This window comes from Chiloscyllium plagiosum, unplaced genomic scaffold (genome assembly GCF_037043375.1).
Source record: "Chiloscyllium plagiosum isolate Xiang-an unplaced genomic scaffold, Cpla_swu_hap1 HiC_scaffold_29, whole genome shotgun sequence".
NCBI classification, from domain to species: domain Eukaryota; kingdom Metazoa; phylum Chordata; class Chondrichthyes; order Orectolobiformes; family Hemiscylliidae; genus Chiloscyllium; species Chiloscyllium plagiosum.
In genome coordinates this window covers 9711660-9728615 of record NW_028270167.1, presented here as the reverse complement: position 1 = coordinate 9728615, position 16956 = coordinate 9711660, and the positions used below count along the sequence as shown (strand labels likewise).

At 39.4% G+C, this 16956-nt stretch overlaps 1 protein-coding gene across 14 annotated transcripts in view; it reads right to left on the bottom strand.

Moving 5' to 3' along the window:
- Positions 1-16956, bottom strand: part of cep164 (centrosomal protein 164) — a 215000-nt gene that overhangs the window by 62906 nt on the left and 135138 nt on the right. For all 14 annotated transcript variants that reach the window (XM_087976370.1, XM_087976371.1, XM_087976368.1 and 11 more), the window contains one exon: positions 15030-15101. In XM_087976370.1, the coding sequence (XP_087832496.1) occupies positions 15030-15101 (72 nt within the window). The remainder of the gene's footprint in view (positions 1-15029; positions 15102-16956) is intronic.

Below are 16956 nucleotides of genomic sequence, written 5' to 3'. Positions count from 1 at the left end.
CATGAACCTCTCCCCATAAGGGGTTAGGAACCAAATATTAGGTTGCTCACTAACCTGACTCTTTGTTTTACTGTGGGTTGTTTTCCTTCTGGAATGAGCGAGAAAGATATTACTGGAGATGAAAGTGAGTGGCACAACTAATACGTTTGATGCTGATGGGGAGGTGTTCAGATCAAAAGAGTAGGGCATGCAGGATTAGTGGGTGTTAGTGGTTGAGGTGAGTGACAGCAAATAAGGGAAAATGTAACAGGCAATAAAGAGAGTGGTATAATATGAAAACTGAAAGAACTGCGGAAGCTGTAAATTAGAAACAGAAACAGTAAGTCTGGCAGCATCTAAGGAGAGAAATCAGAGTTAAATTTTCTGGTCGAGAGACTCTTCTTACAGGCTTTGAGAAAAGGTCACTTAACCCGACATGTTAACTCTGATGCTGCCAAACCTGCTGAGCTTTTCCAGCAATTTATGTTTTAGTTTGCAGTAGAGCATGAGCCTTGGTGGGAGGTTGATACAGTTGCAGAGATTGTGTGAGAATAAGGTACTAGAGAGAAGATGGCAGAGTGGAGAAGGTCATTGACTTTCTATTTGTATTGCTATGCATTCCTCCAGATGACTGAATCTGCACTGTGCTGGGTGGAAACTTCAGACCAGGATGGCATGGTCTGAATCACGACCTCCTCTGCTGGTCCTCAGGAAAGAGGGATCCCATTTCTTCTCTATCCCATCCACCAGGACCACCAAGTTCCTGTCCATAAAGCAAGGTGCCAACTTTGACTTCTCTGCAATGTCCAGGACATGGAAGCATCAACTAACAGTGTTTGCCCGAGTGCACAATGGCCTTTTAAAGACGGTGTCAGTGCTAGGAATGCTGGTCAATTCCAGGGTATCTCAGCAAATGTGAGTTATTCCAGGTAGGCTGAATGGTAGAATGGGGCTAGAATGGGATGAGAGAAGTGCGCTAGAGATGTGGTATGTAGTTAATGAGGCTAAGTCTGATTAGATATGGCAAGAATGCTGTGGTGTAAAATTATGTCCCAATACATGTGTGAATCATAATGTAACACATGTATTGGGCCAAGCAGTGGAATGTGGTGAAAGGGTTAAAATTGTGTCCCAATACATGTGTGAATCTAACCGGAATGGAGGTGTTGCTTAGTCCCGTGTGAATCTTATTACACACCTCCCCGTGTGAATCTTCTTATCTGTATGTAACCAGAATGGAATGTGTTTTTTAGTCTTGCTCTGCTGTTCACATGAATGTTTATATCTGGAAAAGAGTATATCAGCTGGAAAAGTCTCCAGTTCGGTGAGTCTCCTCCGGGGTTACGTTTAACCGCCGAGCGTGGGTTGTTGGCAACCGCTCTACGAGAACTGACGGCTCCCAGTTCCGGTAACATGTAGAGTGAGTATAAGCCAGACCCGGGAGTCTGCTCCGGGGTTACGTTTAACCGCCGAGCGTGGGTTGTTGGCAACCGCTCTACGAGAACTGACGGCTCCCAGTTCCGGTAACATGTAGAGTGAGTATAAGCCAGACCCGTTGTAAGTATGAGACCTGGTTGTGGCGACGCTGCGGGGAATAAAATGCTCATATTCTAGCAGACTCGCCTCTTGGTCGTTTGTTCTGTGTCAGACTACTCTCCTACGAACCTGACCTTGAGAATTTTTTAAAACAAATGCTTACTAGGCCTTATGGAGTAAAATCCTTCATTAAATTTGACAAATCTGAAACTTAGCCCAAAAAATCCTATAAGAATCACCCCTATATGTTGTGGGATTGAGCAATAAATCCTGGATGATTTAAGGTTTGCTTTATAGCTTTTACAAAGTTAAGCAATCTCTTTGAGGACTGGTGATGCTGCGTCACTGGACTAAGAAGGGAAAGTAAAGTGAACCTTACTTGGTCTCTGCTTAACTCTGTTGAAAATGCATATGTGGTCAGGATTGGTAATGTTTGGGGATACTGAACAGAATGCCCACAAAAGATAACACTTCCAGAAAGGGGCAGTTAACAGGAAAAGATAGTATTGCTAGAAGGATCTGAGTTTACTCATTTACTCCCCTCACTTTTCTCAAAGCTGGTCGCTTTCATACTGCGGTGTTACAAATCATTTTGAATCTGTCTTTAACTGTAGACTACAAATTTTAGGATATAATTTAAAATACTCTTCATTATTTAAAGATGAATGGCACAATGTTTCACATTTTTATTTTGATTTGATGTCCCAGGTCTAATGCACCAAATATATATCAACGGTCTCTTCTAAATAAAACTCAATAAAATCCTGTCAGGTAGCACTTACAAATATTAACCGAGGCACAAACACGAGGGCTGGCAATGTAAGGCTATACTGTGCAATAAGCAATTTTATAATCCTAACGTCTCAAAACACTTTTGACGAGATGAATTAATGACATTGCTCAAAGGGGAGATAGACATTAAAAATTATTTTTAAAATGCTAGATACACAAATAGAATCACAATTATTGACATGATAAGACAAGATGATAGAAGCATTTTCATAATGACATCCATTAAGTAAAAAGATTTAGAATTATTCTGAATAGATAAACATTACACCTATAGAGAAATGATGGATGCCTGAGTAAATATTCCATTTATAAATGTACATGCACATCATTAGGTGTGCCCATTAATTGCTTTATGGGTTTTAACAGCAATCGGTAAAGGTTGCCTGGCCATTAGGTTTGGTCTTTATTCCACTTTTTAAAAAAGTGGATTCAAAGTTCATCATCTGCCAAAGTGGGATTCAAACCTGTGACCCTCAGAATGTGCACCTGTGGTTACTGGATTAATAGCATGGTTACATAATCACTTTGCAACCATCTCCCTCCTTAACTGCCTTATGTACGTAGTGGTGGCCTCTGTCCATTCCTGATGAAAGGCTTTTGCTCAAAACGTCGATTTTCCTGCTCCTCGGATGCTGCCTGACCTGCTGTGCTTTTCCAGCACCACTCTAATCTAAAATTTGGTTTCCAGCATTTGCAGTCCTCACTTCTGCCTTATGTACCTAGTTTACTGCCCTATCTGTGAGGAATTATCTGATGGTAGAGAGGGAAGGAGTTGCAATTATAACCAACTACAGTGTCCTTGGGCTGTAGGGGACCAAAAAGGTCATCCAATCCTGAGTGCTAATCAAGAATCTACATGAAAGGTGTACATCAAGTGTAAACAGAATCAAGTTTAGTTATGAAGTCATAACTAATTAAACTGATGTGCAACAGTTACATTTTGTGAAAAATCACACTTTTTAAGATTCATTCATTGGATGTGGGTATTGCTGGCAAGGCCAGCTTTTATGAGGCATACCTAACCTCAAAATGTTGTTGCTGAGATGCTGTCTGAAAGCACTGCAGTCCATCTGATACAAGTGCACCAAACTGTCATTTAGAAGGGTGTCCAGGATTTTGATATTGGAACAGTGTAAAAATAAGAATGTAATTCCAAGCTGGGATGGCGTATAGCTTGGAGGAGAATCTGCAAATGGTAGTATTTCCATGCACTACTGCCCTTATCCTTTTAGGATGCATAGGGGTTGCAGATTTGGAAGGTGCTACTGAAGACTTTTGATCAGTTTATTAGATTCCCTACAGTGTGGAAACAGGCCCTTCGGCCCAACCAGTCCACACCAACCCTCTAAAGAGTAACCCACCCAGACCCATTTCGTTCTGACTAACACACCTAACACTATGGCCAATTCACCTGACCTGCACATCTTTGGATTGTGGGAGGAAACCGGAGCACCTGGAGGAAACCCACACAGACACGGGGAGAATGTGCAAACTCCACACAAACAGTCGCCCAAGGCTGGAAACTAACCTGGGACCCTAGTGCTGTGAGACAGCAGTGCTAACCACTAAGCCATCGTGCCGCTCTTGCTGCAATACACTTAATATACACTGGTGTAAACAAAGAAAGAAACAAGGAAAATTTACAACCCAGGAACAGGCCCTTCGGCCCTTCAAGCCTGAGCCAATCCAAATGTGCTGTCTAAACCTGTTGGTCAATTCCTAAACATTTGTATCCCTCTGCTCCCCACCTTCTCATGCATCTGTCCAGACGCATCTTAAATGAATCTACCGTGCCTGCCTCTATCACCTCTGCTGGCAACGCGTTCCAAACACCCATCACCCTCTGTGTGAAGTACTTGCCGTGTGTATTCCCCCTTAAACTTTCCATCTCTCAACTTGAAATCATGACCTCTCGTTATTGAATCCTTCACCCTGGGAAAAAGCTTGTCTCTATCCACCCTATCTATACCCTTCATGATTTTGTAAACCTCAATCAGGTCCCCCCTCAATCTTCTAGTGAAAATAAACCTAACCAACTCAACCTCTCTTCATAGCTAGCACCTTCCATACTAGGCAACATTCTCGTAAACCTTCTCTGCACCCTCTCCAAAGCGTCCACATCCTTTTGGTAATATGGCGACCAGAACTGTACACAAAATTCTAAATGCGGCTGAACCAATGTCTTGTATAATTTTAACATGACTTGTCAGCTCTTATGCTCAAAACCCCATCCAATGAGCCAAGCATACTATATGCCTTCTTGACCACTCTATCCACCTGTGCAGCAACCTTCAGGGTACAATGGACCTGCACTCCCAGATCTCTCTGCTCATCAACTTTTCCCAAGGCTCTTCCATTCATTGTATAATTCGCTCTAGAATTAGACTTGCCTAAATGCATCACCTCACATTTGTCTGGATTGAAAGCCATCTGCCACTTTTCCGCCCAACTCTCCAGTCTATCTATATCCTCCTGTATTCTCTGATAGTCCCTTATGCTTTCTGCTACTCCACCAATCTTTGTGTCATCTGCAAACTTGCTGATCATACCAACTGTGCCCTCTTCTAGATCATTTATGTATATTACAAATAACAGTGGCCCCAATACTCACCCCTGTGGAACACCACTGGTCACCTTTCTCCATTTCGAGAAACTCCCTTCAACTACTACTCCCTGTCTCCTGTTGCTCAATCAGTTCTTTATCCACCTAACTAGAACTCCCTGCACACCCTGTGTCATTTTGTATTTATGATGGAATGAGTGAATGCTCGAGTTGGTGCTTGGGCTGCTTTGACCTGAATGGTGATGATCTTCTTGAGTGTTGTTCCAAGTGAGTGAAGAATATTCCACAACACTTCTGATGTACATAGCAGACAGGTTTTGGGTAGTTAATATGTAAAGGTCCAACAGGGATGCTGCAATGCTGGACCTAATTCGTTGGAATGAAGAAAGACAGGTGTTGGAGGTCAGGTAAGGGGAAGCATTATAGTGATAACATGGCATGATTTAACTTTGTAATGGGAAAGGAAAAAGATGGTCTGCAAGAAAATATTGGATTGAGGAAGGCCGATTATATTAAAATAAGGCAGGATCCGGCCAAAGTACATTACGAGAAACTACTTATGGGAAAATCTACAGCAGGACAAGGGCTAGTGGTACTGTCGCTTGACTGTTAATCCAGAGACCCAGATAATGTTCTGGAGACCCAGGTTCGAATCCCACCATGGTAGAGTGTGGAATTTGAATTCAATTAAAAAAATCTGGAATTAAGAGTCTAAGATTGTTGGGAAAACGCATCTGGATCACTAATGTCCTTCCTTACCTGGTCTGGCCTACATGTGACTGCAGAGCTACAGCAATGTGGTTGACTATTAACTGCCCTCTGGGCAATTAGGGATGGGCAAAAAATGCTGCCTATCCAGCGACACCCTCATCCCGTAGATGAATAAAAACAAAGGGTTATTCAAAAAGGATTCAGGGAGAGTATAGGTCCAACATGTTCCCTCAAAGATGAAACTTAGGAGCAACAAATGTAGAGAACCCTGGATAGCAAGGAATATTCAGGATTGGATAAGAAGAGAAAGAAAGCTTTTAGCAGGCACAAAGGGAGCAAAACAACAGAGTCTCCAGTGGAGTACAGACAGTGCAGGGAAGAACTTAAGAAAGCAATTAAGAGAGCAAAAAGGGGACGTGTAAAAACACTGGCAGGTAAAACTAGGGAGAATCACAAGCTATGCTCTACGTATAATAAGGGCAAGAGGATAACCAGGGAAACAGCAACATCCACCAGGGATCCAGGGGGGAACGTGTGTATGGAGCCACAGCGCATTTAAAGAGTGTTAAACTAGTACTTCAGATCTGTCTCCAAGTGTGAACAGAAGGATTTATATGCAAAATTCAGATATAGGGACTTAGGCATTCTTCAGTAGATTGACATAGAGGTAAGGAGGTACTGAAGATTTATTCCACAACTTCTGACTTGCTCTTATAGCCACAGTATTTATATGGCTAGTTCAGGTCAGTTTCTGATTAAAGGTTACCCCAATGATGTTAATAGTAGGAGATTCAGTGACTACTATTGCCTTTACTGATCTATGCATTGAGTATAGGAGTTGGGAGATCATGTTTCAGCTGTACAGGATCGTGTTACGCCAATGGAATACTGCATTCAATTCTGGTCTCCCTGCTACAGAAAGGATGTTGTGAAACTTGAAAACGTTCAGAAAAGATTTTTAAGGATGTTGCCAGGGTTGGAGGGGTTGAGCTATCAGTAGAGGCTGAACAGGCTGGTGCTGTTTTTCCTGGAGCATCGGAGGCTGAGGGGTGACCTTATAGAGGTTTACAAAATTATGACGGGCATGGATAGGATAAATATGTAAAGTCTTTTCCCTGGGATGGGGGAGTCCAGAACTAGAGGGCATAGGTTTGGGGTGAGAGGGGAAAGATTTAAAAAGAACCAAGGGGCAATTTTTTCATGGAGAGGGTGGTGCATGTATGTAATGAGCTGCCAGAGGAAGTGGTGGAGGCTGGTACAATTACAACATTTAAAAGGCATATGGATGGGTACATGAATAGGAAGGGTTGAGAGGGTTATGGGCCAAATGCTGGCAAATGGGAATAGATTTATTTGGGATGTTAGATTAGATTACAGATTACATTAGTGTGGAAACAGGCCCTTCGGCCCAACAAGTCCACACCGACCCGCCGAAGCGCAACCCACCCATACCCCTATATTTACCCATTACCTAACTCTACGGGCAATTTAACATGGTCAATTCACCTAACCTGCACATCTTTGGGATTGTGGGAGGAAACCGGAGCACCCGGAGGAAACCCACGCAGACACGGGGAGAATGTGCAAACTCCACACAGTCAGTCGCCTGAGGCGGGAATTGAACCCGGGTCTCGGGCGCTGTGAGGCAGCAGTGCTAACCACTGTGCCACCGTGCCGCCCACGCGGCATGTCTGATCAGCATGGAAGAATTAGACCAAAAGGTCTGTTTCCATGTTGTACATCTCTATGACTCTAAAAATTCAATGAGAAGCAGGACTCTTGCAAAATAAATAAGAATATTAACAAGTTCATTTTGTCCCATGTCATATGCAGTTCAGTTTCAGTAATTTTATTAAAACAGTGTTTTGAACAAAAGTCACTGTCAGGATAATAATAATTATTATTACCACAGAAAAGAAAGGTATAAACAGTCCCACTTTAGTTTTGTATGTTGCTGTCTATGACTGCTTCAGATAAATCTGAACACGTTTCTTTTGGAAACTAGGCTGTAAAATTACCTCAGTGAATGATAGTAACTTTTGTGGCACATTTCACAGTTCTCCAGGGTGTTTCTCATATGCTGTCTTTTAAAATAACGAAGTGAAATGAAGGACTTGCTTGTATATAATACCTTCCAAGACTACAGAATATCCCAAAATGCATCACTGCAGACCACCCTTTGAATGAAATCACTGTTATAATAGGAACACAGCGGTCAATTTGCAAAAGGCAAGCACACACAAACAGTAACATGAAAGTAACCAGTTGATCAGTTTTATTTTTGTGAGTTTGTTTGAAGGATTACAGCATATAACTGTTCCATGCCAATCTTTATACTCCAGACAAGCCATCTCCCATCCTTGCTCATCTAACTATATTAGCATAGCCTTCTTTTCCATTCTCTTTCGTGTTCATCCAGCTTGACTTTAAATGTATGAATGCTATTCAATTCAACTATTCCATGTGACAGTTTGTTCTACATTCCAGCTACTGATACTCTCAGGGTGAATAAATTTCTACTGAATTCCCTAGTGGATTTATTCATGACTATGTTGTATTTATGGGTATCTAGTTTTGGTCACACTCAATTGAGGAAACATCTTTTCTATATCAATCAAGCATTAGTGGAAGCTGTGTAGCTTGCATGCCACAGAATGTCAGACACTTCAACAAATAGGAAAATAAAATATGCACCTGATAGATCAGACAAACTTTTGAATATTAATTTTAAAGCTATTATAGAATCATACAGTACAGAATGAGTCCAATGAGTTTGTATTGCCAAAAATATATTGTTACCTGTTTTAGTCCCACAGCTTTGAATGTTATGAAACTTCAAGTGCTCACCTAAGTACTTTTTAAAGGTTGTGAAGATTCCTGCCGCAATTACCCACCAAGGCAGTGCATTGAAGACCTCTATCAACCTTTGGATAGAAACGATTTTCCTCAAATTCCCACTAAACCTCCTGTATTTCACTTTAAAATTATCCCTCTTTCTGACCCTTCAAGCAAGAAAAACAACTGCTTTCTATTCACCACGTCCATGTCCCTCAATATTAATACATCTCTGTCAGGTTCTTCCTCAACCTTCTCTGCTCCAAATAAAACAACCAGCCTTCTTTCACAGCTGAAATGCTCCATCCCAGGCAATATCCTAGTAAATCTCCTTTGCACTCCCTCCAGTACAATCACATCCTTCCTGTAGTATAGGTAACCAGACTGCAAACAGTACTCCAGCTGTGGTCTAACCAGATGGTAGATCAATTGATTGTTCTCTAAATGTGAAGTGATTTCAATAAGCAAGCCTTTCAGCCAGACCCAAAGCACTAATAGCTTTTCAGTCATCAATAAAAATGGTTCTTTTCCATTCTAAAGAAACCACTTTTATTTCCTGAGGCTATCTTCTCTAGGAGTCAAAAAAGGTGCCTAGAGACTTGAATGTCTTATTTATCCATAATGACTAGGAAAAGTAGAATGCGAGAACCGAGTGGCCCATAAGCTTCATGTATCCTTTGAACCTTGATCAGTAAAAATGACCTAGTTGTTCATAGGTTTACAGTGAAGTGTTATTATAGACCTCAAATGATTGTCAGATAATGTGACCTGCAGGATGTATGAAGGGAAAGTTACATTAAAGGAAGGAATGGTTACCATTACCAAAGCTGTAGCATGTATTAAGGGTAACAAAATCTGCATCGTTACATTTCATAGTAAGATTAGTACATTGAAAAAGGTGGTTAGAATTCTTGCTACCTTGGAAATCTTTTTTTTCTCAATTTCAAAACTGACACATGCTCCAGAGGTTTCCTGGTTTATGCAAAAAAGTGGAACAACATTATTTCTATCCAAAAGCAAAAATATTGTGTGTACATTATATATTTAAAATTAAAAAGGAAAGAAAATGAAAATTCATGTCAAACCCTGGAATCAGGAAGCCTACAGCTACATTGTTTGCTGTAGTGATGCGGCATTCATTTTTGCAATTGCATAATGATTTATAATGATTTGGAATTCCGAATGTTAAGAGTTATAGCTAGTGCAAAAAGATGTTTTGCAGGAACACGGACTTCAATGAGGATAAGGCAGTAAAGATACTGTTGGCATTAAGGGTAGACATCTTGTCAAATAAAAGGAGCAAGCATTTAAACCCCATTCTAGGACTAGATTAATATAATGCAGAGTGAAATAAAGCATGTTTCTTTCTTTCTTCTTCTTTCATGTGGCTTTTGTTTCTTCAGGCAGTCTTCACTAGGAGTCAAAAGATGTACTAAGCTCTTGTCACAGTTTTAGTATCAAGTTCCCTAACCAGACCAATGTCCTGCTTAACAGCAACCATAACTTAAAGATGTTGCCTTGAAATTTGAGCTGAGCGAAAATGTAATTATGTGCTCCATGATTTGCTCAGGGTTTCAGGAGTTTCAGCCAGACAAGGTTTTCAGATACAACTTTCAGGTAGCCATATCAGCTATGTCCAGACGTACTCTAGTGAAGTGTGGGGAAAATTCAAACCTGAAATATTGAGACAATGGGTCAGGTATAGTGGGTCGAACAGTAGATTACTGCTACTCAACCTGGCTCAGGAGCCATCAAACAAATGTAGTAGTGTCTAATTCTGGGCAGTCATAAGAAACAGTTCTGCAATGTTGACATAGCTGGAGTTGCTTCCTTTGCCAGTGCATATTGAACTTTCTGATATCTGCAGGGAAAGACCTCTAAGAGAACATTATTGGCTGACAGTGAGCAAAGCATTCCCACTGATTCATGACCCCAAAACACGAAAATACACTCTGAACTTCTGTAGTACCAACAACACACTTCATACTCTACAAATGACTATCTCAACAACATACCTGGTTAATTGCAAACATCAATAACTTGGAAACTGATCCACCTAGTGAAGTTCCTTGTTGCAACCTTCCGCAGGAAGTCTGTACAATCCTTAACTGCTTGAGGGCTGGCCAACGAAGACGTGGCCAAATGCACCACAAATAGAACAGGAATAACCCAAGTCTGATCGTCGCTCATAAATTTAATTTTTGTTCCATTCTCGATACCATTACAACTTTCCCAGCACAGCAACTAAAAGACTGCTAAATGGATTGTCGATCTTGAAAACAAACTATGGCAGTTTCCCTAGGCAATAAAATAATAACATTTACAGATCCATAAACAGGTGTTCATGATGATGGTGCACATTTGTGAAGTTTGAAACTCATGTCCAAGTTAGGTATTAAAACAAGGTTGTGAAGAGTCTGGTAAAAGGTCATTAGCCTGACCTCTTAGCAATTGCAGTCGATAAACATTGTTAGAAGCCATCCAGTGAACTTAAGCCAAAAGAAAATTACCTAATGTTAATTGATGCACAAGGTAGGATATGGAACTTAATCCACAAATATGTCAGTATTATAATTTTATTTAATTAGAGTTTTGAATATGTTGAGTAATTAAGCACAGAGCTATATGCACTAAATTAATTCAGCATTGGGATTATTAACTTGGACTTACTGTCACACAAGTTTAAAATAAAACTAAATCGCTCCCAAAGGAATATTAAAGGTTCCAATTGGATTTGTGCACTGCATTAAAAGAAACAAATAAAGCACAAAAACATATTCCATTAACCCCACTCCATCCATTCTGATGTGAGGTTATGGACCTGAAATGCTAACAGTTTCCTTCTATGCAGATGCTACCTTACTGACTGGGTAATTCTAGCATTTTCAATTTTGTCTTGTTTCAGATTTTCAGCATCTGCACTATTTGCAATTGCCCTATATTCAGTGAGCCAGGATGAGTAGCCAGCCTCAAACTCCCTGATTGCCCAAGTATAACTATTGACTTGCCGTATGTAAAATGCAACAAGTCATCTTGCAGCCTGCTGTTCCTAGCACAATGCACTGGCTTGAGAAAAGGTGTGAAAACACAATGTGTTCTCATCTCTTCAGCATCCACGTTTTGTGTTCAGCAGTTCTTTCACTTGTTCTATGGCTTGTTCCTTGTTTTAAGAAAAGTTATTTTAAATGCAAAAATGTGAAACACAATGAACGTGAATGACAAAGAGAAACAAAGAAAAATTGCCCTAAAAATTAATTCACTCTTCTAATAACACTGACAAAACTTCGTAACTGTTCTTAAAATAACAGGAAGATTAAACTAATACAAAGAACCACCAATTGACCACCTTGCTTTGTAGTGCTTGTTAGTATTTACAAATATTTTTATCCCTTCCCAACAACAGAGAAGTGGTGTAGACTGCTCCCATTGGCAGGTGGCAATGTCACTTCCTGCAGAGTCGAACAGATGTTGGAAGGGCTTAACGCTTTTCTTCTGCTTGTGTGTGCTTACACCTTCTGCATTTTAAACAGATTTAATTGCATACCCATGCTTCAGTTTGGTGCACAATTAAATGTGGAATACGAAAGCATTGCAGTGAAATTAGGCCAGGATAGTAAGATATTCAAAAAGCTCATTTTAACCAGGCAACGAGATCAGTCCTCCTAGCTCTGAATATTTAAATTGTGCACATTCCCATAGGTACTGACTTTATTTTACAACACGCACCCATAGAATATAAAAATCAACTTTAAATTAAGCATGCTTAAATTAAGTGAGCATATTTTCATAAAGCATTTTCCAATTAATTTGAAAGGTTCTTTGCAATTTAAGACACAGGTATTTGCAGCAGATAGCTTTCCCCATTATTCTTTTTTGGGAAACCTACCTGATATGACTCATATGGAGGAAAGGTTCGCAGGTGTTGCCTAGCCGACCAAATGGGCCACTTTCAAGTGCTAGCTAAAGTGTGGTGGAGCCCTTTCCCCACAATTGTGAGCTAGAACTGTCCTCAAACATCTTTTACATAAGTGATGTCGCTAAATAGTGACCAAAAGTGGAAATTCTGACTAATATTTCCCCATTTTTGCTGAGACCAATCATATTCTACCTCTCTATCTTATGTGAGGCAAGTGGCAAAAATATTTACATATGATATACACATACACTTCCTTTATGTGCTGTCAAAGCAAATACAGCAAATATTTATCTGAACTATGGTATCAATCATGTCATTCTGCGCATTTTTAACTTAGGCAAAAGTGAGGACTGCAGATGCTGGAGATTAGAGTCAAGATTAGAATGGTGCTGGAAAGGCACAGCAGGTCAGGCAGCATCCGAGGAGCAGGAAAATCAATGTTTTTGGCAGGAGCCCTTCATCAGGAATGCTCTTTCTCTTTCAAATCCTCCCTCATACCTGATGAAGGGCTCCTGCCGAAAACATTGATTTTCCTGCTCCTTGGATGCTGCCTGACCTGCTGTGCTTTTCCAGCACCACTCTAATCTTGACATTTTTAACTTAGTCTGTCTGAATATTCAGGCTGCTTTCAACAATGAGTAATTCTGATATAAGGTGTGTGATTTATATATATATTTTTATGTAACTTTAATTCTGAGTTTGGATTTTGAAACAGTGGCACATGGGTTTTCTGTGTATCTGAAGGTGTTTATGATTGACTTTTAAATATTTCTGTAGCTACTGTACTTTTTTTAAAAAAACACAATGTGAGGGAAAGACATTCTGGAGTGTACTGGTTTTTTTTTAAACATTGGAAGAATTTTACGAGCAAGCAAAATAACCAATTATGAATTAGGTTCCAGTTTAGATGTTCAGTTTTTTTTCTAATTAGGGGAAGCATACACTGCTGGAACAAAAAAGTTCATCTTAGTTTAAGTTTTGGACAGTTCTGCAGGGTCTTAGTTGAAGCTGGAAATGCAAAGCAGTTACTCCTCAGAAAAAGGAAAAGATAATTTAGCGTGATTAAAATATAAGTTACCTTAGTGTAACGACGATGTGGAGGTGTCAGTGTTAGACTGGGGGTGGACAAAGTTAAAAATCACACAACCCCAGGTTATAGTCTAACAGGTTTATATTTGAAAGTACAAGCTTTCGGAGCGCTGCTCCTTTGTCAGGTAGATACCTGATGAAGGAGCAGTGCTCTGAAAGTTTATACTTCCAAATAGACCTGTTGGACTATAACCTGGTGCTGTGTGACTTTAGTGTAAGGAGTTTAGTAGAATTGCCAGATTGGTTATTTGAAGATGAGAAAATTTAAGTTTAGTTATATGCAGGGCTCTGAAAGAGGCTATCAGATACTCTAGACTGAGAGTTGAAGCCACTGCTAAATTAAGCCCTATAAGTGTGATAGAGAAGGGAATTCTCTCTGGTGCAAGTGCTGTGAAGGCGTGTTTTTGGGTTTAATGGGATTACGCTTTAACATATATTTCAAAATCTTTAAACACATTTTATGTTTTGTTTATTCTATTAAACTTTAATTTGTTTTGCATAATAAATTTTGTTTTTATTACTAAAACCAAATCAGTAATATTGCATGCTTATGTTTTGGTGAGAGGCCACATTGTTGAAACAGAAAAAAACAAAATATGATCTATCAAGCCAGATTTCAGACTTGTCCACTATTAACAGCTGAAATCATAAACAGATTAATTTGTATCTTCATTAATTTAAGAAGTGGTTTGCTAAAATTTTGAATCCATCAATTAAGGAATTCATCACAGTATATAAGTCAGATGACAAATGTTAAGATTATTATATGAAGAAAACATCAAAAAGAGTTTAAACCTGCAAAGAATCAATGTATCAAGATTCTAAAACAGCAGTGGATGGTTTAGCGAACTGCAAACACAGCTTGATTCAGATCACATTACTGCCTTGTATTTCACTACCAGTCAGCTATAGGCTTTGGTGGCAAGTTGACAAGCTAGGCTTCTTTGTGCAAATATTTATCTGAACAATGCACTGGCCAGGACAGATCAAATGCTCTACAAAATAAAGGCTTCCCCTGACAACTACAAGAATGTCACTGAAGCTCATTTTTTGAACTTTAGACTGCTTCAGTTTTGATCAATGAGTTTTTTTAATATATAGAATATAACATATAGAATAAATGCCCTATAAAGCAACAAACATCTCCATTTTAAAAATAATTTGTCACCAAATCAGTGTTTCAATTTGTAACCACTGAACTACTGTTTTTCTGCTTGCATTTATCCCTGCAAAACCATTAGCTCAGGTGCTTGTTGTTTTAGTACATAGAGAATGGCAAGAATGAGAATAGTTGCTTGGGTGATGGCAACATGATGGAAGTTTTCCAAAAAAACTTGGAATTATAAAATAAACTTCCCTCAATCCAATTTTCACCCTTCCTTTCATGGATGTGCTGGCTCTTCACAGGGTTAACACCCCCATTGTTTCACTCAATCAACCATTCTTTGGCATGGGCATGCAAATGAATTGGCTGAGATCCAGGATTTGGCTAGTGTTAATATCCTTACTGCTATCTTAGTTTCTATTACAGTGCACTAAGCGATACAACCAGTTAATACCTTCATGATATAGATGTAATATTGCCATTTTACACATAAGATAACTTACAAAATTTGAATCACTTTCATCAAAGTCCTCCGATGCTTGCAGTCCCTTAAGTTGTTGACTGGGCTCAGAGTCCTGTGGACAAATAAAAATAGAATTAATTTTAAAATGTAAATGATAAGCAGCTATCATTTACTGTTGTTTTCATCCTTACAGGTGCTTTGAACAGATGATCAGTGGCAAATTAGATATCCTCAATTGCCTAATACATTAAAGTCAGGACCTCCATTAAAGGCGTAGATTTGGTAGGATTTATCAAATAAAATTCTTCAAGGGTTTTGAAACTTTTTAAGGACATGATATAGATGTAAGTCTTTCACTTCATAACTCCTCCTTCATTTAAATAATTTGTCTCCTTTTGATGCCTGTTTTTCTCAGGCAGTAGCTTTTGACTATTGGGGTGTTTAATGAGCAACACTGCAGCTGTTGATATCAGTAATGCTTCCTGGTCCACAGAATGCTGCAAGGCAACTGTTATAAACTTAAATGCATTGGAAAACCTCACCTATCTGTTGGATTAGCCAGCAACAAAATCCAGTGTACTATTGGAAAAAGAGCATGCAGTTTAGAGGGCAAGAAGACCATAAGACGTAGGAGTAGAAACTGGCCACTCAGACCATCAGGTCTGCCCCACCATTCAATGAAAGCATAGCTGATCTAATAATCCTCAACTCCATCTTTCTGTCTTTTCCCGATCAGCCTCAATTCCTTTACTGCTTAAAAATCTCTCTATCTCAGCCTTGTCAAGGGACAAGAGAGAATACAGTCAGTTAGAAATGAAAAGTAAAAAGATGATCATGTTACTGGCGTTTTCTACAGCCAGCCAAATAGAAGAAGTGAGATACAGGAGCAAATCCACAAGGAAATCAGATATGCAAGCATCACTGAGGATCACAGAGCCATACCTAACTACAAATTGATGAGTTTAACACCAGTGGCAAGTTGGATTTAGAAATAATAATTCGGAAGTAAAAAGAAATTACAGGGGGTGTGGGGTACCATGAGATAATATTAAGAAAATAAATGAAGGGATGGAAAGGAATTCCTGAAATATGTTCAGGAGAATTTCCTCCACCTGTATGTCTTTTGTTAAGGAGATATTGCTGGACCCAGTGCTGGGGAATGAGGTGGGCCAAATGGTCTGTGGGGTAATACTTGGATAATTGGACTTTCTTTGTGACACTGTGGTGTGTCCGTATTCTTGGTCTGGGAGGGGGAGCAGATTCAAGCCACACCTGCTCTGAACAAGTTGATTAGAACAAATAAGTTAAATAAAATACTAAAGAGTGATCATTTCAATATATTTAAATGAATTAAGGAAATGAGCAAGATATAATCTAAAATATTATTTTGAAATTGGAGGGGGACTATTTTCAATAGGATGAGAGAAGATCTAGCTAGAGTAAAATGGACCTGAAGATTGGCAAGAAAAGCTATAACATCAACACTTTATATTATTGAAAGTGCTTTTAATATATAAAAATATCCTAAGGTGCTTCACAAAAGCATTTCAAAATAAAGTCTTACACTGAACCACATAAGGAGCATCTTCAAAGAAGGAAGTGAGAATAGTGTAACTTTTCAGGCAGAGAGTAAGCACATTTGAAAAAAAAAAGGAAATACAGGAAAATCCAAGGCCAGAGCTCCTTACATCATGAGGGAGACTGATAAAACAAAAATAAAGATTGTGTATGTGAACCAGACCAAATACATGAGGTTGAGAGAGGAACAATGTTCAATCCAAGTTGCGAAGTGATGCATTTTGGCAGAAGGGCTGGGGAGCAGCAACTTCATGGCAGTTTTTTAAAAATGTTCAGGGATGGATGAGCCTGGGAGTTCATGTGTACAGAGCTTTCAAGGTGGCAGGATATATTGAAAATGTAGTTAGCAAAGGCTAATGGGGTCCTTGGCTTTAAAATTGAGATATTCA